Consider the following 26,167-nt stretch of genomic DNA (forward strand, 5'->3'; position numbering starts at 1 on the left):
TTCTTCCTATGGCTCTTCTCTCTTCTTTTTAGGGAACCAGAGAGGTATATAGGGTGATTTATCTATAGGGGCTCAGCAACCGCTGCTCGGACTCTGCCCTCCCTGCTTTGCAAGAGCTTTGACGTGCCAACGGCAGACATGTCCTCCCAGGAGGCTCAGCCAAGTCCCCTCCTGCCAAGCACTGGGTTAGATGTGGCCACAGAGGGACCTAACTGGAAACCAAGCCCCATTTGGTTGGAGAGCAGCTCCGACCTGGCAGGCACTACCTTTGACAGCAGGAGCGATGGAGATGCTGCAGCATTCACCAGGAAAGCAGAAAGGCAGCTGGTGGTGGAAACAACACCTCTGCTTCTGCTGCTGCACTGTTAGATTTTCCTATTTCAACATTACGCCCCCTCATGCCCCTTTTTTTGGCCAGTTATAAAGTCACCTCCGCACATGAGGCTGCAGGGACACTTGGCATCCAGGGCAGAACAAGCCGCCCCCCAAGGAAGTCCTGTGTTCACCCCAGCCGCCGTCGGCACAGCCCGAGAGGTGAGCAAAGGAGCACCGGGGTCTGTACCAAGGCAGCACCCAGAAGGACGAGGAGGTGAAAGTGTCACCAAAATCTCTGCTCCACTATTTGTCACCAGGGCAAAACCTGGCAGCAACCAGGGGAAGCTGCTCTTCGGTGGCTACCGGGCAGCACAGCGTATTTCATCAGGTATTTCAGAGCAGCAAGAAAAGATCAACTCAACTCCGTTAATCCTCTACTGCTATTTTAAAGCGGAAACAAACGGTGTCCCCACGGTCAAGAGAGCCACTACGGCGCATCCTGGGCCACTGCTGTCCCTCCGTCATCCCCCCAAGTCCGTATCGACCCCACCAACAGCCCCGGCGCTTGCTGCTCCTGCTCCGCAGGACAGGATTATCCCCACGGTCTGCCAAAGAGATGTTAATGCCGAGTTTCCCTCGCTGACCCCACGCTTACCTTCATGGGGTTTTCATCATACGTTGGTGTCCCGAGGTCCATTTCAGCTTCGTGTTCAAGGCTGGCATCATCCCCTGGGCTGTCCCAGGTAGGAGGGTCCCACTGGGTTTGCCTGGAGGAAGACAGAGACAGTCAGACCACCGTCACCCTCTCAAAAGTACCCCATACCTGCTCACTGGTTGTCCCATCAACTGGGACAACTGGTCTTCATCAGTCATCAAAACTCTTCACACGGGTGTAAAGCATGGCCCTATCTTGCTATTAATCACGAGTTTTGAGTAGGCTTCTAAGCTGGAGAAGGCTGAAGTCAAGCAAGAACTTAAAAAAGGGAATTTGCACAATTTTCTGTCACTGGGGACACTCAACGTGGGATCAAGGGAAGTTCGTCACAGGCATGAAATAAAGAAGGTCGGTGATTCTGGTGTGGAAAGACAGGAGACATCACAGGGGAAGGCATGGGGAAGGTGCTCCTTCTTGCAGAGCAAGGGCCAGTCCTTGGCACCTCAAGCCAAGTGTTCAGCCACAAGTATCTCATCATGGAAAGGGTGCAGCCCAAAGGTCTTGAGAAAAGCCACAGGAAGGAGCAGGAGCTTGAAAGGATGGATGGGTGGATGCCACGAAGCTCATCCACACGCTAGAAGAGGCTAAACGCATGGCTAGAGCTCTCCTTGGCTCACTGCACACGGGAAGCACCATTTCTGCAGAAACATCTCAGCTGAGATGGAAGAAGCCACCAGAGCCTGCTTGGGCTCATCAGGCCAACGGTTGGGGAAGAGCCCCACCACGCTCAGACTGGGAGAGGTTGGGGAGAACTGGTCTGGATTTCCTCAAGGTGAGGACGAGGGGAGCGGGCAGCCGTCGGCATCCAAGAGCAAATACAGGAAGGTGCTGGCGAGGAAAACCACAGACCAGGGGAGGAACACAACCAGGAGAAACAGGGGCCAGCAGGACAGACCAGTCTTTGCAGGACTAGAGCGAGTACGGGATCTCCATCAGGTGAGAGGACTCACTCACAAGCAGACTACACGAGGGATGCAAAGAGGGCAGATCTTCAGCAGCTCACGTTAGGTCTGGAGGTGACCTAACATGGCAACAATTTTCCATCTCTAGTCTCTGTGTGAAGGCAGGATGTGCATTCTTCAGTACAAAAAAAAAAAAACCCAAAACCCAACCTGAAAGCCTGCATCAAAAGAAGCCGCTGGTTTGAGTTTCTCAAGGTTTCTGACCTGCATCAGAAACCCCGTCCCACTTCAAGGCTTTTTAATTTTCAGGACATGCTGAGGAGAAGCATGAAAGCCTTATTTCAACCAGCCCCCACAAGCTTCATCATGCTACTGAATTCTCCAGATACTGCTGAATAGCCCTGACTTCAGACAACTACTGATTTGATTGCTATGTAAAAGAAGTATTAAAACAAGAAAGAGTATCAAGAAGTAAGATTTCCTTTCCTCTACTGGCCTTGTCCTCTTGGAAGATATACAGTTAAATGAAGGATTGAAAGAAATCTTCCAGCACGCGTTCCTCGAAAAAGTTCAAAATTAATTATATTCAATTAGTGGCTTCTCGTGTAGCTGCAGAAGATGCATGGGGAAGGCATTCCTCGCCAAGGGGGAAGGCTCAGTTGGGTCTCCTCATCTCACCGCAAGACTTCCAAACCACAGCACAAAACACAAATTCCTGCTCAACTGTTTCCTTTTTCTTCCTGGGGTTTGATGGTCTCCTGCTCTGCTGTTGGTGCAACTCTTGATGTGTAAGGTAGCAGGAAGGAGTCCAAACGGGAGATCGAAAAGATCGATTGATGCCGAGAAACGTGTGCAAGTACAAGCAATTGACATCAAGACAGTCAGGACACGTAAGAATATACTCGGGCTTAATCCTTTGGAGAGGCGGATCCCCATACAGATCTCACATGGAGTTTGAAATTAGAAAAAGTCCTTTTCAGAAGTCTAAAATTCATGATACTCAATTTAGGTAAGTTCACAGGTATTGATCCAAAAACCTGGTACCTTCCAAAACCGATTGCAAAGGTGTGGGGAAAACACTGGAGAACTATTTCTTGCTCCAGAGCAGAACAAAGGTTTGAAGGTGGAAAAAATGAGGGTGATGCCACACGCCACGGATCATGGCTGATCCCTGAGCCACCACAGACCTCCCGTTTATACAGCATGCCCACCGCAACGCTCGCACGCGCAGTGAAGTCTCCACAGACCGCGGTTATTTGCCTGGCACCGCTGCCAGCGCCGCACGGGTGTTTCAGAGCATGAGGGGCAGACAAGGTCTCTCTCTACCTGTTAATTCTGCTGCCATTTCAGCACCGTGTGGGGATCCTCGTATTCTGGCAGGGTAATGAGAACCAAACAAGACTTCAAAAGAATTAAATCCAACTTGACCGAGATGCTGAGGAGAAAGATATTGCTTTGATGGGATTTTTTGTTTTGCAGTCTGATGTCAGAAGTGGAGCTCCTCACCATCGCGTTATCACACCGGGTTGCGGCTCAACGCATGGCTGGAGTCATCGTTTGCAAGGAAATTGTTTGCTATCGTTACGCTTCTGCTCACAGAAAACGGGGCTCTATCTCCAGGCCACATTTACGGGGATGAAGGAAAGGTTTTGAGTGTTCTCAGCCTCCCACCCACCCAGCTAAGGAGCAGCACCCCACCGGGTGCCTAACGAGCCACCGAGGACTGAATATCCATTTCTCTTACACCGGAATTCCTTTGCTTGAGCCATCAAACTCCAACCTCGAAGCAGGCATCACGCTCACCTCATTATCATGCTCACCTCATTACCACACTCACCTTGTTACCACATGGTAGTAGTAGATCTTCCCCTCTGGATCTCGGGCTGTTTTCCAGTTGGGTGGGAGGACGATCGTTTTGGGTTTTGGAGGGGATGGTGGAGGCAAGTCCAGGAGGTTATTTGTCACCACAAGCTCTGGCTGAAAATAGCACAAAAGGGTGAAGAGAAAGACATGAGTGGCCGTGAAGGTGGTTGGAGCAGCCCTGACAGCTCTTTTCCCCACCACAAAGACTTTCTTGAAGGTAAAACTTAAAAACGACATTAGTGTTGGTCCAAGAAGCGACGAGGATGGTATCTTTTCCTAGTTTTTCATCAAATACCCCCAAGCACCCACCCGACCACACCCTGAGCTTGTCATACAGCCACTTTGCCACCCATGCTCTTAAATCCTCTGTGGTGGATACCCAAACCATTGCTCCTGACGGAGAAGCTTCAGTGGTCAAAGCAGCTCATGGAGCTCCTACGTACGCACCCATACACAGCCTTCTCAGATGTGCTGGCTGGAACACAGCAGGATCTGGGCTCAAAACCCCCAAAAACGTGTCTGATGCCCGCAACCAGCCTGGAGATCAGCATCCCAAAAGGTGCCAGCAAGCTGCCACATGGGAAAATCCTCCAGCTGGTGCCACCAACGCTTTCACAGCATCCAGAAGCCATGGAGAATCACTCAAACCCACGGCAGATGTAGACGAACGCTCCCCATCCCTTCTGACCCACCAAGCCTTACCTGCTGGATGGGCTGAGGCTGCCCAGCTGCAACGATGGTAGTTACTGCCGTTGGTGGCTGCACTATGACTCCCTGCGGATGAGCCGTGTAAATCTGTTGGCCCTGGATGTACTGGAGACCTGGCTGGGCGTAACTCTGAAATGGAGCATGGGGAATCACAAGTCAGCTTGTTTTACCAAAAAAACCGTTACCAGAGGACACAGTTCCCTTACTGGGATTCAAATAATGGAGACAAGAAGAGGATAATAGTCCTCAAGGAGTAGTGGAAGATAACATCCAAACCAAACAGCAACAACCAGTGACTGGCTGGCCTGTTTGCTATCCCAGCAGTCATACAGTCGCCCACATCTTGCTTTTAGGAAGAATTAGGCATTGACAAGATGCTGAACGCCGATACCCTTGTTAACGAAGACAAAGCACAAGGAGAGAGCACTTCAGCATGCTCATTTGGAGCTCCAGGCTCCCCAGGGAAGGGGCCGTGTAATTGAGAGACAGCAGATAAAGAAGGTTGATCTGTTGGGTTTTTTGTTTGGTTTAAGTCATACAACAGCTGGTGGCTACAGACCCTGCTTCCAAAAGTCAACAGAAGGTGAGCGCACACCTCCGTGTTTTACTGATGACTGGGTCAGTGACAGTGGAAGCTCTTACCCAGAAATATCTGCTCACAGGAATCAACAATGAAAAAAATACCATAACTTTTATAAACAGGTTAAAAAAAAATCTCTGCAAGCTGTAAACTCCTGCTTGCCCCCAACAACCACGACATACGGTGTTTGCACACAGAAAACACCCTGCCTAAATGTGCTTTTCTCAGATTCTCGGATGGGAAGTTATCCGGGAAGCACTATTGCAGCTTAACAGTAGTGCAAAGTAGGATGCTCTAATATTAAGAGCAGTAGCAAAAAGTCAGCAAATAAAGTGGTTTTGCCAGCCGCAGGCTGGTACCCTTCATTTTGCAGGTGTTTCACGCTGTGCCTTGCCCGAAATGAAAATTACCTGTACAATCGGTGGGGTCGTCTGCGAGTAGGGGGATGTCACACCGTAAACGGTCTGACAGGTCTGTCCTTGGTAATATATGGCTGGTTGGGACTGGGCGGGCGAGTACTGCTGTTGTACAGCTACAGTCTGCTGGCTGGAATCCCAGACCCCGTAGCTCTGGCTCTGCACTGGTCCCGGCGCGGCCACGGGCAGGACAGCCACATTGGGTTCTTGGTGGACGACGGTGTCGCTTTGTGCTACATACTGCGGAGTTGTAACCTCCATCGTCGTTGCTACATGTTGGACTACTGGTACCGGCTGAGGAGCGGTTAGGGTTTGTTCCACCGCGTGCCCAACCAAAGTCTGCGGGTGCTCGTACGCCGCCGGCGAGCACATCGAATCCATGGTGGGCGTGGGCAGCAGCACCTTGCCAGCGTTGGGGTTGCTGGGGTCTACGTAGGCTTGCATGGGGTAGCCAGGCGGGTAGCCGATAAAGCTGTGGTGGGGCGTGCCATAGCCCATGGAGTCGTAGGGCAGGGGGGACGTCATCCCCAGGTTTTGCAGTTGCTGTTGCTGTTTCTGGGCCTCCCGCTGGGCAACCTCCTGCTCGAACAGCTTCCTGCGCTCCTCTGTGGACAGCTTGTTGCGATCCTTAAGCCGGACTTTCTTCTTTGAAGACGCTGGTGTGTCATACCTGGGAAAGAAAGAAAAGAAAAGGCTTTGTGAGACCTCAAAAACCCACAGGTCCAGGGTGCCAGCAGCAAAAGGACCACCACTGATGGCACGCAGACCTGGGAGAGCCCAAATGCCCAACAGCAACATCAATTCCTAAAAACATTCAGTTGTTTTTCAGCTGCTTGACCAACTGTGGCAACTCACAGAGAGGAGAAACACCCACTGGTCCTGCTTGGCCACGAGCAAGGAGCCAGGGCAGAGGATGAGCTAAGTGGTCCCGCTGGATTTACCAGTGCTAAAACTAATGGAGATGCAAAGATGGAGCAGAAATAGTCTGGAGGACCTGCTAGGCAGCACTGAGATACCCAGAGACGGGGGGGCAACATCTCCAGGGCCAACAGGGAACCCAAGGAGAGAGCAGAATAAGCAGGGTGCTCCCCGAACTAGCTGGGTACCCGTGCTGGAGCTCCTCAGCCATGGTTTCCCAAAGCAGGACCAACAAAGAAGTGCTTTGGAAGAAGCTCTCCAAAGAGAAGGTGCAGCTCACACCACAGCATCTTCGCCCCCGAAGACCAGGGCAGCTCAGCGATGGGGAAGGCATCCCATCTTTCTTGTCTCAGGACCCCCCGCGCTGGCAGAGCTGCAGACACAGGCGCATTTGCAGACGAAGAACAAGGGAATTACAAACAGCGCGTTTCTGTTTAGAGTTATGCTATTTACTAGACCACAGATTCAGCTTAAAAAATAATAAAAGTGTGGATGGATTTTTTTTAATTCTTTTTTTACGAAGAAGAATTTTCATTCCGAGGCGCAGAGCAGCTGGAGGGATTTTTCCAAGGAGTTAAAGAAGAGAAAGAAAAAAAGCCTAAGGACTTTGATCAGACCTCAACCACGGAAAATTTCAGATCAAAGGTGGATATTTTGAGAAGTTACGAGTGTGGTAAAACAGGGATCACAAGCAAAAATGCTTTGCAGCCCTAATATAATGGATTCTACAAAGCATCCAGTATATTCTCTATACACTCACTTCATGTTCATGCGTTCCATTTACATATCAAAAGCACATTGCTACCAACAGATACACTTAAGATGTTTCCTTGCATTCCCAGAGTAACTGCAAGGATCTGTTAATGCGAACCTCATTGACGTGAAGAGTTCAATTTCAATAATTAAAGTATTTCCTGGCACTGCCTGGAGAGTTTACATGAGAGGCAGCCGGCGTGAAGAGACGGGCAGAAGAAAACTGAGGGTCTAGCGTAGAGCAAGCCAGCGATGCTCTTCTGTTTGCTCTGCTCCTCTTTCCACCTATTTTACTCTTTTGTCTTATTAAATCCTTCCTACAACAAAGGGGGACAGTCAGAGCGGGGAGAGCATCCCCAGAGAAGGCTGCCAGCACCCCGCTCCTTCTCCCGGCCGCTCAGCGACAAGGATGCAGCTGCAGGAGGGAAGAGCCAGAGCAGGCGACTGCTCGCCTGCGGAAGCGCTTGTTCTGTTTAAAATAACACCAAAAATACACTGTTTATTCCATCCTTCTTCACATCTCTCGGCACACTGCCGTTACTCAGCTCCACTTCTACCCCCAGACCTCGGTGACGTTTCCATCCTCCAAATGGCTAATTGCAGTAGTATAGACTTGCATTACGCCATTGCAGATTTACGCCTTACTTTTTATCCAGATGTTTTAAAGTTTTCCAGCACAGCTCAATGCGAGGACAAAAGTTTCCTTGTCTGGCTGACTCACCACACATTGTTCCCTAATTACTAAGTGGCTTTAGATCCTATTTAAGAGGGACAACAGAAAACTGACTTCTTTAAAGGAAATTCCTTGGTATTCTTACATTGAACATGATCTGAAGTCTCCCTGAAATGCAAGACATGTAGTATTTTCCTTCTCTTAATTAAGAAGCAACTTTCGAGGGAGGAAAAAGAGCATCTGGTAGCAAGCAGCCAGATTCTTGCGCTGCCTTGGACCAGCCCTGCCATCACCATCAGCTCTATCGCTCCCCCGGCCGCAGGAGGGCTTGGCTGCGCCCAGCCGCACGCTCGCGGGGCGCTGGGGAATAACCCTGGGAGCAGGCGTGGGCTCGGGTGCTCCAAAAGCGATGGTCTGAATCTACGGGAAAAGGAAAAGGCAGCTTTGGGTGGCTGCCAGGGTGGTTGCACTGATCCGACTCTCACTTAAAAAGCTGGAAGAACAGCTAATAATTAAAAATACTCTCTCTTACCGCTTGTTCCTTGAACTGGCCAACTCATCAAGAGAAAAGACATCTGCATTTCAGTCACCTTGCCCTTATCTTTACTCTCCTAAACACCTATCCCACCAGACCTGGTCAGCAGAAGTATTTCACGTGGAAGGACACAGCACATACTAGCGCAACACAAATTCGTTACTTTTATTTTCTATTTTATCTTCAGCACCTGTGCGCACCGTAATTTCAAGTATTTTGTACTTTCGCTGGAGCTTACAGACTTCGTGCCTCGTTTCTCTAGACCACCTGCATTTAAAAATCCTTTTTTTAAAAGATGTAAGTAAATCTGAAGTCCCCACACTTGTATCCACCACTTGCAAAACAGGTAGGTGGGAATCCATCGGGCAACAGAGCGCCCACAGAAAAGAAACGCAAAGTAAAATCACCGCAAGGTTTCTAAAACATAAGAGACAACTTCTCAGCCAAGGCAGCGTGATGCCAAGGAAAAGCAGGAGACCCGGCACCAGTTTGCTGGGGTCATACCTACCTGGAGCGCGTTCCTTGCGCTCAACGGTTTTGGGGGATATTCACTTGGTCAAGGAACTGTTTCGTGTTAAGAAATCCTGTTTGGCTTGGTTCGTACCTAGGCTTGGGTACTGCTAGCTCTTGTACGGGCAGGGGCTTGCTCCAAGCTTAGACTAATCCCCAAGTGCACTGGGGAGAGGTGGAGCAGAAGAAGGGAATGGGTTTTGAAGGACTCAGAAGACCTCTTTGCATTAGGAGGGCTACATCCCTAATTTCTGGGCGAGAACTGGACGCAGCTTCCCTCGTCAACCACCTAATTCCCAAAAAGTGCCTGAAAATGAAGCTGTAGGTTATCCGAGAGGAGAGGCCACCTAAACCAAGGAGCGACACAGCTCTAGCCGGGGAATGCATCTCACCATGTACACAGGATTCCTCCAGGAGAAAATTTCCTTCCCCATCCCTGGGTGTTTTCAAAGATCACCAGGACCATTCTTCCCAGAGTTTTTACCCAGGACTACCACAGATCCGACACTGCCAGCTCAGTGGTCAGATCCTCAGCCCGGCCACCACTGCTGCCAGACAACTTGCCTGTCCTCCGGCCTCTTCGTTCCTCGCTCGTACGCCGAGGATGGGGGGGACAACGAATCTCTCCGTCTCTTCTTCTCTTTACTCTGGCTCTGCCTCTCGGGATCCCGCTCTCTGCTCAGGATGGGGTTCTTCGGAGTAGGAGTCTGATCCCTGTGGCCGGCTGTCTCCCTCCCACGGTCGGCTGTTGGAGAAAATGGGTAAAAAGGAGAGAATTCTTACATTTCAGAGTATCTCTAGCTCTCCCCTCCTGCAGTTTCAGTAGCTTCTGTTAACAGGTTTCATTCAAACAAGTTCTAGGTTGCCCCATATCAGCCTCAAGGCTACATTTCCCATCACCCGCTGCTTAGATTATCTTCCCTGCTTACAGGAGCTGTTTTCAAGGAGTAGGAACGCCGAGCTACGAAGGCAGAACATCTCCTGACATCCCAGACTGGGAAAATTAAGTGGTTTCATAAGAGCAAAGTGATACATGGGAAAACGTGAGTACATACCACTGTTCTCCTTTTCTGCTTGACTCTTCTTCGGGATCCGGTACACCTCCTGCAGAGCAAGCCACAAGCAGGGTCAGCGTGTCAGCGACTCACAAGAACAGCCCCAATACTGGGCTGCAAGAATCGTAACACGGCGCCAATAATTTCTCAATTCATTCATTATTTTCAAACAAACAAAAAAAACGTGTCTCTCACAGCAAAGTTCTGGTTTTAGGCAAATTACTGTGGTGCTTTCTATATATTGCCTCTGGTCAGCATTTCATGTTTGGTGAGTTTAGGTGGCTTTTTGGGCCAAGTGCTACAGGCACTGCTGCAGGATCTAAGCTGGCTGTCCCACCTATGTGCTTACGAGCATCTGAACTTGCAGCTCTGCTGGAAAGCCCAAAAAACCCCAATTTTTGCAATTAAACAAGCTACCCTCCAGACGCAAAACTGTGCTTTTCTACCTCTTCTTTTGTCAGCCCTGGTGATCCCACAGCGACCGCAACTGATCCCTGCCCTGGCACAAAGCTGAACATGGACATCTGACCTGTCCTCTAAGGACACCACAGCGACGTGCCTGTCTACCACCAGCGCCTGAAGACCCCCCGTTGTACCCATCCTGGTCTTCAAGGCAGTTTTAGGTAGTACTGCAAGGAGCAGGGAGTTGGACTTGATAATGCTTACGGGTCCCTTCCAACCTGAGCCATGCTATGATTCTGTGATTCTATGACAGCCACAGTTTCACCACATTGGAGAAATAGAGACGAGGTCCACCACATTCCCCACGATGTTCCCCAGAGCTAACGCTTAATGTTGGAGCACCCCGAGGGAAACGAGCAGGAGGCCATCTCCCAGGCCTGAGTAAACCCCTTCAACCAAGCACCTACTGAAGTCTGCTGAGATCGGCTACCAACGCCCACCACCCCTTCTCCTACGGCAGACGACTCCACAGCCCGCTGCTTATGCCGCTCTCGGCACAGGAGAGACATGGACCTGCTGGAGCGGGGCCAGAGGAGGCCCCAGCAACGCTCCAAGGGCTGGAACAGCTCTGCTGGGAGGACAGGCTGGGAGAGCTGGGGGGGCTCAGCCTGGAGCAGAGAAGGCTCCGGGGAGACCTTCCTGCAGCTGCCGGGGCTGAGAGGGGGCTGGTAAAAAAGGTGGGGACAGACTTTTTATCAGGGCCTGTGGTGACAGGACAAGGGGTAACGGTTTTAAACTACAAGAGGGCAGATTCAGACTAGACATAAGGAAGAAATTTTTCCCAGTGAGGGTGGTGAAACCCTGTCCCAGGTTGCCCAGAGAGGTGGTGGATGCCCCATCCCTGGGAACACCCCAGGTCAGGTTGGACGGGGCTCTGAGCAACCTGCTCTGGTTGGGGATGTCCCTGCTCATGGCAGGGGTTGGACTAGATGGGCCTTACAGGTCCCTTCCCCCTAAACCGTGCCGTAATTCTAGGATTCTTTTTTATACCAAGCTGAGCGTCAGGCACGGGGACAGCCCTTGGAAGAAGCACCATGTCCCAGATAACCTCCAACTACCCAAGGAACTCGCTTTTCCCATGCATTAAGCAGCCGCCCTGCACCCAGCAGCTTTTTATATCCACGCTTTAGCTAAGAAAAGCGTATTTATATTATATATCTATATGAAAAACATATTCTTAGCCCCGTGTTTCAGCTGAAGAAAATATATTTTCCTTTGGTGAAATAAATCAAAGTGTGAGAAATCCTGTTGTGATCTGTTCAGAAGACGCAACCACTTCAAAAGTGCTTGCTGAAGGTTAAAAAAAAAAGTGATTTTGGCCAAGATTTAATTTTTTTAAAAATATTTTTTTCTTTTCCCTGGAGCCTGAACACAACGCAGCAAACATGCGCAGTTTGAAGCACCTACAAATATGATACCACGCGTTCTATGACCTCTTCCAGTGATGAGAGGCATTAGGAGCCCGCAAATACGCCCTTTTCTCATTGTTCTTATTTGTTGACACATTTGCTATGGATCAAAAGAGGCAGGAGCAGGAAAACAAGATCAGGAATGTCCAGAGCAGAAAGGTGGGCTGCAGAAGCGCTGCCAGCGCTCCGCTTTCCCAGGTCCCATCCGTTGGGGCTCAGGTCTTCTGCCCATGCCCATCCAGCTCAACCAAAGCCATGCCAACCTGGAGAACCCCCTGACCATGGGGCAGCAGATCCACGGGGACCAGGGCAGGGAGGACCTGCAGCGGGGTTGAGACCGCAGCCACCGCCTTAACGCCGGGTGGGCGCCGAGGGCTTGAAGCAAAGCAGGTGATGATGCACACCCAAGGCACCTCTGCACCTCCAAGACCCCCAAGCCCAGCCCTTGCCGCGCCAGCAAGCTCCAGCTTGGGTTTGGTCCCCTTCACGCCCCATCCCACCCGCAGCACCGAGGGGATTCCCCGACTTCACTCAGGCTGTTACTCATCGCTTGCGGCAGTTTTGACTTGCTAATACCCAAACGCGAGCACAACGCCTGGTACCCGGTCCTGTGTTTCCAACCAGCCCATGCCTCTTCTGGAAGTATTTCAAGGCAGGTCACGGTTCGGAAGCCTGAGCAGCACCCAGCTTAGCTCCAAGCCTGCTGGCAGAGTCAACTGGAGCAGTTTTCTGCTGAGCTGTGGGGCTTATGCCATGTAGCTGCTTTTTTAACCAGGTTTTGTCTGCCTTGCAAGTGTCTTTAGGGCATTCTCCGATCACCTCCTTTAATTATCCTGCCTGATCTTTACGTGCATTGCATTAAAACCCTCCTGTGTTTCTTTTCCATTGTTATCATTTGCAGTAATGACCTCTCAGCTGCACCTGCACAGCCCCTTGCCCTTACCACGGTCCCCCAAGATTTCTGCTCACACTGGCTGGGTCCCCAAATGCCGTAAAATCATAGAATGCCACCGACTTGTCACCTGCACGGGCCTCGGGGCAAAGCAGGACCTTAGCCCAGGACAACCAGGGGCTGCAGTCGCTGCTGAAGTGCTGCTCTGCAACGGAAAATTACAAGAGGTGTTATAACACTTTTAATTATTCATTGCTTCTCTGACCCACCAGCAGCCCTGAGGTTCTGCCACTCGCTCCGTGCCCTGCTCGTAACCCCGGGCAGAGACGGCACCACCGGGAGCGCAGGAGCCTCAAAGAAAGCAAGCGCGGAAGAACGCGTTTTGCTAATGCATTTTGCGAAGGCGACAGGCAGTTCTTTGCAACGTCAAGTTATCTGAGCCAGAAACCATTTCTCATATACATATATATATTTATAGATATATTTATATATATTATATATATTCACATATATCTTTATACATATTTTATATATATATTTATATATATAAGGATGGATGGCACACATGTTGTTAGACCCCAAAACCCACATGAGAAGAAGTAACTCATCAGTACCATCCCATTAACTTAACAAAACGGGACAGGATTTGGGAATAAAGTTTAACTTCCCCAGGGTCCTAGACTTGCAAATACTGGGACTGCTGCAGTTGAGCGCAGCATCCTTGTTAAACGCCACTGGATCACGCAGCAGCGACAGCTTTGACGCCATGTTAAACAATCATCTATCACTACGGATTACGAAACGAGTTTTATTAGTGCCACCGTGGTTTCGATTGTATTTTTAATTGAAATATTCGGACGCTCAAAATGTAAATGAAACTTTATCACATTAGTGATGCTAATGATCCTACAGCATGTAGAGACGTTTTACAGCACTAATGACCATCCAAGTTCTGGCAGCATGGGAAAAAAGCTCGTTTTCTTTTAATCCCAGCTTGTAGCAAGCCCTTGATCTGCTCCCTTCCTGAAGCAATACAGCAGTTCACAAGAACACCCAGTTATTTGAAGCAGAATGTGATGAACCAGCGATTTTCTGGCTGAATATGACGGGTATGGTCAGGTGAAAGGAAACAGAAAAAGAAAGCAAATCAGAGGGAGAAACTCTGGAGCACCCCTGATGGTGGCTGCAGCTGCAATCCCCAAAAAAGACAATTAATTCATAAAAAAATACACTCAGTGCTATACAAAGCAGCTGTTCTGGTGGAGCGTGCTGGGATCCCGGCTTTCCCAGGGCAGGATTTGTGCTTTCCTAGGACCAGAGATGGAGCAGAGCCAAAACCCCGGTCAAGCCACCTCCCCGAATCCCCACTCCATGACCACAAGAGCCTCTAAGGCCGTTAATTCTTCATACTCGATGCGATGCCACATGCACCAATCGTACTGTGATGCCTTGGGGGCAAAGAACACTGAGGATCTTCCCTACAGCACTAAAATATCCTTTAATTTAGGGCATGGATGAAGCAGAGGGGAGGAAAAGATGCATGAACTCTTACTGGGGGAGTGAGGGCTGCTTCTAGTTGGGTAGTTAACGCTTCTCTACGCTCAGAAATACGAAGCTTTAGCTCGACTTGCCTCTCAACCTTATACAATGCTCATTTTCTAAATAAAAATCCCACTTGATTTTTTTTAATGCTGGTTGGAAATTAATTGACTGCCGTCTCCGCTGCGCTGCCCAGCTGCACTGGATTGCATCACCCGTTAGCAACGTGCCTACCTCCAGCGCTGGATTTAACGAGAGAGCCCAGGTTTGAAAGTCCCACTTTTATTGTGTTAGGGGAAAAAAAAAAACAAAACCACACACCACATGCCCTGTGGGTTAAGAAAATAGATTTTCCTTTGGTGAAATAAAAAAGAAGTATAAGAAACCCTTGTTGTGGTCTGTTGGCAAGAGAAAATAACTTCAAAAGTGCTGCTGAAGGTTAAAAAAAAGGAGTGATTTTGTCCACGATTTTTATTTTAAATACCTATTTTGCTTTTCCGTGGAGCTTGAACACAACGCAGCAAACACATGCAGTTCAAAGTGTCTGCAAATACTCTCACCTAAGTGTGATGAGAGGCGTTAAGGGTCTGTAAATATGCCCTTTTAAAATTGTTCTTATTTATTTACATGTTTGCTATGGCTCAAAAGACCCCAAATGTAGTGTGTTTTCAACTAAACACTAAGACACAAGGCAGCAGCCCACCGTTTGGGATGGGGAGGGATGCAGAAGGAGCCAGCTGGGATAATAACGCTTATATAACATTATTTACTTGCCGTCCAGCAGCAGAGATGATTTCGGTTCCTACTGTCTCATGTGGGAAGGAGGGGACCATGAAGGCAGCTTCTGCAGACCCAAAAGCACCCCCCAGAGATGGGTTTTCTCTGTTTATTTTCTTTCTCCTGCTTCACTCCCCAAAAAAACTCGTTTTCAGACACACCACAGAGCAACCACCCATGTCTGGCCCGAGCAGTGTTCCCATCAGCCGGAGAGAATCATAGAATCACAGAATCATTAAGGTTGGAAAAGACCTTTAAGATCACCAAGTCCAACCATCAAGCCAACATCACCATGCCCACTAAACCATGTCCCCAAGTGCCACATCCACACAATTTTTTAAGACCTTCAGTGATGGTGACTCCACCACCTCCCTGGGCAGCCTGGTTGAATGCTTGACCACTCTCTCAGTAAAGAATTTTTTCCTAACATCCGATCTAAACCTCCCCTGGCGCAATTTGAGGCCATTTCCTCCCGCCCTAGGTGTGATGAGGAGTCACCAATCCACGAGATGATGGACAAACCAGGCAGGATGGCTCAAGGCCAACGCAGCAGGCAAGTGGAAGGAAGAGCTAAGCTAGACCAGCCTCCCCAGCTCCTAAAAAGATTTGTCCCATTAAATAGTAGGATGTGCAATGGAAAACTACTGGAAAAAAGGGTCAGTGGGAAGGAGAGGAGGCCAGGGGCCACCCTGAGTAAGTGGACTTGGCAAACACAGCACTTTGTTGCTTTAGGTCACCATGATATTGAAAGTGCAGCCACTGAAGCTAAGAAATACAGTGACACTTTATTGCTGCTCAAGTATTCAAGTTCAACTCAACTGAGATAAGCTTCAAGGTCAAAGATGCTTGAACATGCAAAGGGCAAGAAAGCATCTGCCCTTCCTAGGTAGAAGACAGCACCCTCCTCTCAAGGACACGGCTGTGACCACAGCGACACTGGAGGGGGAAAACTGGTGAAGCCGTAGCAAGACCCATCCCGTCAAATCGGACTGCCCTAACGAAGGTCCAGGAAGCTTAAAATACAAGATAATTAGGAACCAGGGAGCGAGGTACGTCTTGCAGGAGAGCAGCCCCGGATCCACCCAACGGGCTGCAGAGCCGCCAGCATCGGTCTGGTAAAGATGGAGGCAGCCGAGCCTTTGAACCAGCAACAAACAGAGGAATATGTCAAAATTGCTCCATGAAAACCAGATGGTGGTCAAACCAGACATAAGCCAGGGGGAACTCCGAAGAAAAGCCTATTTTATTTTTGGAAACGGAAGCTGCTGGCTTTGAGCGTGCATAACTGCTAAATCAATGCAACCGCCGCTAACAGAGTCCAAATGGCTCTCTACCTTCCAGAACAATTTTTAATGAGTTGCACAGAAAATTAAATACAGAAAGAAAAGTGATACAAGTCTGTTACAAAGAAAAGAGGAAAAAAAAAAAAAAAACGGCATTGAGGCTGTCCAGCTGCAGACACAAACCATCCTTGCCTTGGGAGAGGCAAGAGAGCTGCGGAGCGGTCTCAAGACTCAACGGATGCAGCGGTAGGAAAGGAAGATCGTGCCTAACGAAACCCTCCAGAAATCTGTCCCTTAGTTGCCAATTATTTCTGATTTAATGGGACCAAACTGGAGAAGACGAATGGACACCAACAACGGGCGCAGGGAAACGACAGCGCAGCCGGGTAGAGGCTCGTCTTGCATTCGTGTAGACGCAAGCACAGTGGGCAAAGGGGTATCCACTCTTCTACACCCACCTGTGCCAACCCAGCCGCACACCTGCACTTCAAAACCTCTGTCACCCAACCGGGAATCGGGACACGTTTCTCCTGGGACTGAGGGGATGAATCCCATGCCTGGACGTAGAGCTGGAAAGCCACCTGCAGCCCCCTGGAGCTCATGGCGTTTGGCAGGGCTTACGCGCTCAAAGTCAAGATGACCTGTAGACCACATTGTCTCACCTAACTCTGCTTCGGAGTACTCTGAACTTATGCTGTTGATTTGTTGAAGAAACACCACACAACTGAATGCAGCCCCACTGCTCCACCACCAGCCAGGGCTGGTTCTCCTCTTCCCTGCTCTCCTCCCTCCTGCAATGCTCCTTTCCTCTCTTCCCTCTGCAGCTCCCCATCCCCACTGCACGAGCATGAAGCTCCAGCATGATGCCAAGGGGTGGAGGAGAGCAAAAGAAAGGACTAATGCCACGACGTCCCTGCTTGAAGGCCAAAAAAACCCACCACAAACAACTGCCTGGCCACTCACCATGCCTATTGTTTTCGCAAACTATTTCTTGCTGTAAGTTGTAACGAACTATAAGCCTCCTAATTAAAGCATGCGATGTGCGTGCCGGAGCGAGAGCCAGTCACTCTAGGACAGCTTGTCTGGGAGCAGGACAGGCAAGAGCAGCTTCACAGGGCTGTCCTATCACGATGTATCAGAAGTGATTTGGAAGGCTATCTCAGGGGAAGATGAAAGCTCAGTTTGCCTGGGTCACCCAAGCTCTGCTATCCCTGTTCAGGCTGATAATTAAGGTCACAGAACAGATGTCTTCATTGCAAAAGACAAAGTCCACCTTGGCCAAAGTTGGGGTAACACCTCAGCCCTGAACTCCAAGTCACTGCTAAATATTTGTGAGGCTAGAAGTGTCCGACAAATGTTTTCAACCCAAGACACTCGGCTCTTTCAAAAGATTGTTCTTAAACAAAGATCTTCTCCAATTCATAAGGGCAAGATCCTCAGAGCTGCAACTCCTACCTGCCCCCTCCCCAGAGGATTTGCCCCAGAAGGCGAGGGCATCCTCTGCCCAGGCGTGGAGGAAGATGCCAAAAACTCAGTCCCACCTGCAGCAAAGCAGCACCCAAACCACTCTAGCATGGTGGGATGTTCTGCAGCAGCCAGCGCTGCTGTGCCGGTTGCGTTCACATGGCATTAGTCAGTTGGCAGAGCACGCAGTTTGCTACGGGACAGATTTTAGACGTGTAACGGGTCATCACAAGAAGCCTACGCCTTGGGTAATGGAGCTGCAGGACCTCAAAGCCCTGCTTTGGCATAAACAGAGAGGAAACCTCAACGGCCAGACCACTCTGAAACACCAATGCTATGAAAGCACATGCTATGTTTGAAGCCAAACGTGCTCTCCTGTCCCCCAGCCTTAGCTACTGAAACGTAAGCCATCAAAAGGATGTAGAGAAAATCTTGCCATGCTCGGAGGTGCTGACCCTTCTGCCTGTTCCTGTGATGCCAAGAGGGTAGAGTACTGGGTCTGTTGGCCATCACGCCGCCCATTTCCTCCATCGTGGGTTTGGCTGTATGGATCAGTCCACGGAGCCTTACCTGAGCGCAATCCTCCAGCTGGAGCGGGCTAAGGCGCCTGGAAGAACCACATTGAACCACCACCTGCACCCTGCTGGGTGTCCACCAACCAGCCTTTGCCACTCAGAGTGAGTTTTCAGCATGGGAGAAGATATGCACTGCTTCCTCGGACAGCAGGAACGGCGTGCACAAGCCCAGGCTGAAAACTTACCCCACTGGGGAGTGTGAGTGTGTGTTGCGATGGGTATGTAGCAGTGGCCAACACTCCTCACAGGTTAAGGAGTCGGAGTGTACGAGCCCTGTAAGCCGAGGACTTGCAAGTCCTGTGTATAGAGGTATAGAAAAAGATAGCTCACTTAATCCTTTCATGCCAGGAGTTGGGATTTTCCCGGAGCGACGTCCATTGCCGGCAATGGACGCACCAAAATAACGTCGGCATCAATGAGTTAACCACCTCTGTCCTCTTTTCACCTATTATATTGCTCATGCATCATCCAGCTTCCCAACCATCTTCCCGTTTCTTCACCGTATGCACGCTATGTCCTCTCCCTTCTTCAGCACGGAGTTGAAAATGGAGTTGAGAAAAGGAGACACATGGTCAGCTCCTTGCTGCCCTGAGAAGCTAGATGGAAATGGTTGAAATTACAAGGGGGTCATCAGCAAGACTGGAGAGGACATAGCTTAAGTTACGAGGTTCCAGACCCTCCCGCCCCCCCATCCAATGCCAGTTATGGCAGATGTTCCACCACTCAAAACAAAACCGGCTTTTAAAAAGCTTGGAAGTGCTGGGAAGGGCACCTGGCTCTCTTGCCACTGGGGCAACCAGGTTTTCCAAGGTGACTATCCATCCCCCTTCCATCTAAAGCACTGCCCTGCCAGTTTAGTCATTTCTTTTAGACATTGGCCACCTCCCGGCTGGGCTATGGTGGCACCTGGCATCTTAGCAGGTGAGAGTCGGACAGAAGCAGTTAACTCTTAGTGCCACGATAAAGTCCAGGACAGAATGAATCCCCAGATCACAGTTTCCCCTCAAATGCTTTACGGGAGAGAAATGAGTTTTCACAGACCCACAGCATGATTCTGCTTTTTTGGGTGGGATCTGCTGGGATTACTACAAAGCTACATCTTTCGAGATACAATCCCATCCCTCTGACCAGACACACGTGCCACATCAGGCTATTAGCATCCTTGCAATGGCCTGCGGTTAATTAATAAGTACACAGAGAGGATGCGAATCCACATCTTAAATAGCAACTGTGACGACTCGTGACTCCACAGCCTGCCCATGGGCTTCAGCAAAGGTCTCTAGATATCCAAGGCTGAGCTCCTCCAAGCTCAACAGAAAACACAAGTTTTGGTGACAAAACGACACTGTCAGATCAAATCTGGTCGCAAACCAACGTTTTGGAGGAGTCACACTCATTTTGCGAAACTTCACACTTTTCCGTAGTGTTTTTCAACATTTTTTCTGTGCTGTTTCAAGTTTAAACACAGCAGCACGTGATCCTGGAAGTAAACAGGATCCTGTTTAAGTAAAAATCCTGACTGCAAACAGAAAACTGAGTCTGGGTAGTCCAAAGCAAGTCTACGTCCAAACCAGTGTAGGACTAAGACATGAGTTAACTTTCAGTTTAAACAATCCCAGGTATTAGCAATGGATGGAAGAAGACTTTGTTTCAATTTAACCATAAATTCAACCTGACAGTGTTGCTTCAATAACGAAAATCATGAGGCCCACACAAATTTTAAGAGTCTGCAAATTAAAATGTAGTGAACAATCAGATCCACTTGGTGAAGAGGGGAAGGGGGAACAGAGAAAACCAAACCACACACAACCTAACTTCTCTATAGAAATGTATTTTAGTTGTTTGTACAGTGAAGTCTCACCTCTTCTCCCACTAAGATTTATGGCACAAATGACTATGCTCAAATTCTGCAAATGTGCAAGAGTATCTGATTCTTCTGAAAAAATCAGAGATTAAGGCAAGTTTTCTCTTAAGTCTTACGTAAATCTCTAGATACATTTTAGAAATGCTGATGTTTGTAGTACGGTCACTACCGGTACAAGCAAAGGTTGACGGACTCAACGCTTGCTGCGGTCTCCGCCATCTGCGCGTGATGCTGCAGTATGCACAACGCCCATTATTTTTATTAGCCTTATCTTCTAATTCACTACTCATTATCAAATTCAATGGGTGAATAAACTCTTTAGCTATATGATGCATCTTAAAACATAAATTTGCTTAAAGACTACTTCCAATAATTAAAACTGAGCGGACACTTAAGAGAAGGGCAGAAAACCCTCCAGGACCTTCTGCACCAAGCCCAGACCATGCCAGAAGCATGGCAGCGCCTTTGATTCCTTTGCTGGATCCTCAGCAAATGCTGCTTTTAATTAGAGTGTAAAAGCAATTTAAAGGCTCCCACCCGTCTCGCTCTCAAATATAAGGATTATAATACAAGGAATATAATCCTACAGAAGCAGCAGATGGGTGAGGAGTTTAAAAAGCCCTAAAGAAATCCCAGGAAATGGCTGAAGCGTTGAGTGGCGAGATACTGGAATGTCATCCTATGTCCCATGAAAAAAAGCTGTTGGCTGGAGATCGCGCAGCCAAGTTGGCCACCTACGCTGCATGGGGACAGGGGCCTGATTCGGGGGGAGAGAAGGCAGCTTGCAGCCACCAAACCCTTTTCTTAAAGAGGTTATCTGCTTGAGGAAGACCTTGATGGGAGTCAAACCGTGAGCTGCATACTTTAACAGTCTTTAAAGGCTCAAATAACACTCACAAATCTGAGTATTTACCTGATCTAGACACCAGCTGCAATAACTACTACTATTGAGAGAACGCAATACAGCCAACAGACCGGTTTCTGGAGATTCTACACGTTGCAGATGAAAAGTAGATATAAACAAGACAGAAAATGCTGACAATGTTGTGATAACTGAATTTAGAAGTAGACGGTCCATCAACTTGTTTCAACATTGATGGATACTGGGCCACTTCAACCAAAAACGCTCATGGCGCTGTCACTAGCCTCTTTTTCTGATCAGTTGAGAGGGGAATCTCAATCCCTTAGAACTGCCCTCCCCCGGCACAGCCTAAAAAATAACTGGTTGACTAAAGTGTCTTTGTGGTGCCCACTGAATTATCTGCTGTTTTCAGCGTACAACGCACCGATGCCTGGAAATCTACTGTAAGTCACGAACAGGGCTGCTTGCAATGAAAGGATATATATAGAAAGCACCTGGAGAAGCCCTTTTGCATAGAAAAGGCAATCTTAGTTGTCAAACATTTACCACAGGACAACAACTTAGCCCTGTTTGTACTGAACCGCAAATGCCTCTGCATTTTCCTTAGCAAAAGCAGAGGTGGTGTAGCTGCAGGTAGGTGCCTCTTACCTTGAGCTCCTTCCAGCTGTCGAGCAGCCTGGTAGCCAAATCGCTCACATCCACAATTTTGTCCGTTTGTTCTTGGCTTCTTTCGCTCTCAACATCAGATACGCCTTCCTCTTCGTCTTGAGATGGTGTTTCCATCGTAATGGGCTCTTCCAGCTTCGCACCATTGCTCTCTTTCACCTCTGCTTCAGGCTCAGCCTCCAGCACCGCAGCTTGGGGTTTGCTGCTCTCCACCGGCGCATCAATGGCAGCTTTGATCTCCTGCTGCTGCTGCTCCTCTGACACCTCCATCGGGGCACTCTCCAGCTGGTCCAGGTCCTCTTTGCCCTCCTTCCCTTCCAGCTCACTCGTTGTATCCGAGATGGCACTGTCCATGCTGTTTTCACTTATAATTTTCAGCCTTCGAAATACCAGCTTCTTAGGGGTGTCCGTGTCACCTTCCGCGCTCTGCTTGGTGGAAAGGTCTGGCGTGTTGAGTGGCGTGTGAGCCCGCGAGGTGTTCTCACTCGAGTAGCCGTCTCCTTCACTGAGCTGCGGGACAGCAGTCTTGGTCTGAGCCCAGCGCTGAATAATGGGAAGCACTTTGCTCTCCTCCAGCATGTTCTTGGTAGGTATAGGCAGGAGCTCTAGTGTCTTCATAATCTAATTGCAAAGACAAAAATCACATTGTTAGAGCCATCAGAACTTACAGTCGTCTCCAACCTGGAACAATTTCCTCTTCTCAACAAGAAGTAACTCTGAAATATCAGTAAAATGGTGACAGGTCATGAGTTGGGGATAGCGGCGTCCCTTCTCGAGGCTGAACTTCTGCTGAGAGCAAATAAACGGTGAGTGAGTGGAAAACAGTGAGCGCAAGTATTTAGCAATTAAACTAATTCAGTAATTAGTTGCAATTAAACTGATTTCAAAGAGCTCAGATGCATGGCTGGCCATACCCATTCCTAGGGCAATCAATGCAGCAATGCAGCAGTTACATATGCTACATGAAAGAAAACCCAATCAGAAATGTCAAGACATATCGGCAATGAAAACAGACAGATCAGCCCCAAAAAGTTTGCAAACTAATAGCAGGAACACTTTTTCCTCACTTAACAGAGGTGCCCTGTGCTGCAGCAGAAGCTGGGGCGTTACCGGCATCAGTGGGAGGGAGACAGTCTGCGGCTCAGGGAGCTAAACCTCAAGCACAAAGAGATACGGACAACTGGGGAGCTCCAAACCACGAGGCAAGGCGAGCATCTATGATACTGATGGCACTTCCAGCTGATTTAATCTCGCCAGAAGACTAGAACCTGCACTGTCAGTACCACAACATGCCTCCAGCACCCAGCAAGGCAGTCCCGGGAACAGGTATCCTCCTTCAGACACAGGGAAAGACCCAGAGGTACCAGGTGATGAAGCCAACACAGTGCCAGAGACCACAGCACAGATGCTACAGTGCTTTCCCCTGGCGACCAGCCAAAAAAAGGGGGTTGTGTCCAAGGCCTGAGATGAGAATCAAGTCACTGAAAAGATCTTCAAAATCCTTTTCAAAACCTGTCAGTGGGAATGGGCACCACTACCACATCGGTTCAGCTTCCCTCTTGAAGCTTGCGGGGAGCAGCTCCGGGTTTGAGCTCAACGAGGTTGAGTGCCTGAATCTATTCCAGGGGAAAACCAGAGTCTAACCTGACCACTGATTTCACCAAAGCCAGAGGTCGAAGGCGAGTTGGAGGCGAGCTACCGAGTAGCTCTGCAATGCCATGGCACCTGCATGTCAGGGAGCAAGGATACAGAGCAAGGCACTGTATGTACAAAAATCCAGACTTGAGACTCCCTCGGAGAAACAGTTTCAACATGTATAAAGTGGGATGGATCCTACCTACTCCAATCCCAAAGGGGAATAGCTCAGCTCCCTCCTAAGAGCAGTTACTGCAACAGATTAACTCAGTCCCTGTAGGTTTGGTCTCAAAAGATCTTTCTGTAGCCTCACGAGCAGTGCCTCCCCATACAGCAACATGGGGGTGACACACCACGGCAAGAGGAACATTGACTCAGCAGCTGCCAAACACTTCTGCTTTGGCTACAAGTACTGAAAAGCCACATTACACATCAGCAGGAGAAAAAACTGGAGGCACCTGCTGAACCCACGCCTTGCATGCAACGTGCGTGGCCCAGCACCCACACGCTCTGCGCAGCACAGGGCAGATGACGTATGGGTAGGTCTACTCAAACCCTACAAGTCAGCAAGCTCTAACTTAACATCAGAGACCCCCAACCCAACCGCACGGAAGTTTTCCAGGTATTTACAGCCAAAACTTTGTCCGAGTAAGGACGGATGAGGACTAGGCGGTGGAAATGGAGACCTTTTCATAGGACACGCTGCAGAGATCTGCTGTCCCCCTCAGCACCAGCAGCACAGGCGCTTCGAGAGAAGCACAGAAGCCATCTTATTAAGCCTGATATTGAGCTGGGCTCCAAAAACCTTCAGGTATCCTCACCCCACTCCAAGAGCTGAAGGCTCACTAAAGCACACGTAGGCAGCTCTTCATCTTCTGATACCAACAGCACCGTTTCTCAGAGGGAACACCTGAACCCACAGTGTTAAAGAGGAAAGGAATGAGTAGGACATGACTCATTCAGAAATCCAAAGTACCAGCTTGGAGAAAAACCGTGCCGAGCTAGGGAAGCAGGGCTGGGCAGGATTGTCACCGCTTCTGAAAAACAAAGAGCAGGAGAAGAGGCACCCTGAGCTCTAGAGCTCACACGGCTTCTGCTTTCTTGCTCGGGATGAAGGACCGCGTGCGCCTCTCCGAACTGCACAGCACCCTTCTTGTAGAAGTGTCTTTAATGAAGGAACTTCCAGATGCCTTTTTGCATGCAGTGCCAACATGCATACAGAAAACAGAAATACTCGAGTTCCAGTTCAGGCTGTCAATACCTCAAATTCCCCGTGCGGTGCAGTACAGAATAAACAGCAACGGCAACGATCTTTATTTAAGTCTGGCTAATGTCACTAACTCAGAAATCTAAGAAAAACCACAAGAGCAAATTCCTTCCTTATATTAAGGATTTCCCTTAAAGTAGAATTTTAGGCTGTAGTTTTGAGGATACCTGCAGTTTGTTCTCAGGAACACTCAACACTTAATATGTAAATTAAAAAAAAAGAAAAATAAAATCATCATGCTTCTGAGCAATTAGCATGCTGCTAGGAAAGTTTCAAACCCGAGGCAATTACTGACCTCCAGCTGCAACTTCAGGTTGTTAGCGGTGCTCCCTCTCCCATCGCCCAGCTCCGTCATCCAAATCCAGAGGAGAGATAAGCCGTGACACTCCAGGAAGGACTTCAGGCAGGACTGCGAGTGCGTGTTCTGGGTGAGCCGAAGTTAGAGAGAGTTCGTGGCAACGGTCAGAGACTTACAGGGAAAAAAACCCTTTGATTTCCACGGGCTAATATGGCTAACGGCTCAGCTGGGCTCATGTTACCTGTCAAACTCATTGCAGAAGCCAGAACTAGGCACCTGCCAAGACCAGCCCACATCTAATGTCATTTAAGGGGCCGTATCTGCTGGGTTCGGAGCAGTAACGCATGCAGCAAAACCCTTACAAGCCTTACCTGGTGGACAGCTCATGCTGGGGAATAAAACTTAATCAGATAAAGCATTGCAGAAAACTGGCTGCAACTCAGGTAAAATGCAGGGTAACCTTGGAGGTAAGACAGCTACGATTTTAAGCCAACAGACTACTTATTTACAGTCTAAATCCCTTCTGCACAATTCACTTCTAGAAATGAGCATTCTGTGTCACCACCCAAGTTCCACCAAACAGAAAATGCGCAAAGGCTGGAGGTCACACACCACCTCTAACCCAAGCAGGACCGCTCAGCTTGCGCTCGGGACACTGGCACGAATGTAAAACCCGCCTCCCACCTGCCCCCTCTTCCTATAACGACAGCTCCAAGGACACTGCTGTAACAGGACATGGTTTCCTCCCCTTCGGCCGGGACCTCCTCACCTGTATGAGTTTGAGGCAGGTGAGCTTCTGCTCCAGAGTTTCGATCCGAACCATCAGCCGGGATAAGCTGAGAACTTGGTTCTTGTCAGAGAGGCCCTCTCCGTTCTCCAGCAGCGCTTCCAGCTCCCCGTCCACCTACCGCGGCCAGAGAAGAGAAGCGCTCAGGTGGGGCCGGGCTCATGCCACCCTACGCGACGGCAGAGACAACCCGTTCCCTGCCTTTGAGAGCCAGGAGAAGCCTCTCATGAGCAATTTGCCCATACAGAAAAGAAGCCTGGCTTTAATTTGACTCAACATGGTTGGGTTTCTTTCATGTGGCCTGTTATGGGTTGGGCTTTTTTGACCTTCAATCCCGTTACAAGAGCACGCTGTTCCCACCAGTTCTCCGCAGTGGGGACGGAGGGCAGCCAGTGGCGCTCCCACCCGACACACACGCACCAGGCAGGGATCCCCTGGCTCCAA

General features: G+C 49.3%; 1 protein-coding gene across 1 annotated transcript in view; it reads right to left on the minus strand.

Annotated features, from left to right (window-relative positions):
- SETD2 (SET domain containing 2, histone lysine methyltransferase) overlaps nucleotides 1-26,167 on the minus strand; it is a gene marked incomplete at its 5' end in the record, with an annotated part of 68,612 nt that overhangs the window by 6,996 nt on the left and 35,449 nt on the right. The window contains 9 exons of the mRNA XM_082015171.1: nucleotides 971-1,082; nucleotides 3,770-3,909; nucleotides 4,498-4,632; nucleotides 5,494-6,169; nucleotides 9,453-9,633; nucleotides 9,944-9,992; nucleotides 21,719-22,357; nucleotides 24,934-25,062; nucleotides 25,706-25,840. Of these exons, the coding sequence (XP_081871297.1) occupies nucleotides 971-1,082; nucleotides 3,770-3,909; nucleotides 4,498-4,632; nucleotides 5,494-6,169; nucleotides 9,453-9,633; nucleotides 9,944-9,992; nucleotides 21,719-22,357; nucleotides 24,934-25,062; nucleotides 25,706-25,840 (2,196 nt within the window). The remainder of the gene's footprint in view (nucleotides 1-970; nucleotides 1,083-3,769; nucleotides 3,910-4,497; nucleotides 4,633-5,493; nucleotides 6,170-9,452; nucleotides 9,634-9,943; nucleotides 9,993-21,718; nucleotides 22,358-24,933; nucleotides 25,063-25,705; nucleotides 25,841-26,167) is intronic.

This window comes from Phaethon aethereus (genome assembly GCF_964289735.1).
Source record: "Phaethon aethereus genome assembly, chromosome: 2".
Lineage (NCBI taxonomy): Eukaryota > Metazoa > Chordata > Aves > Phaethontiformes > Phaethontidae > Phaethon > Phaethon aethereus.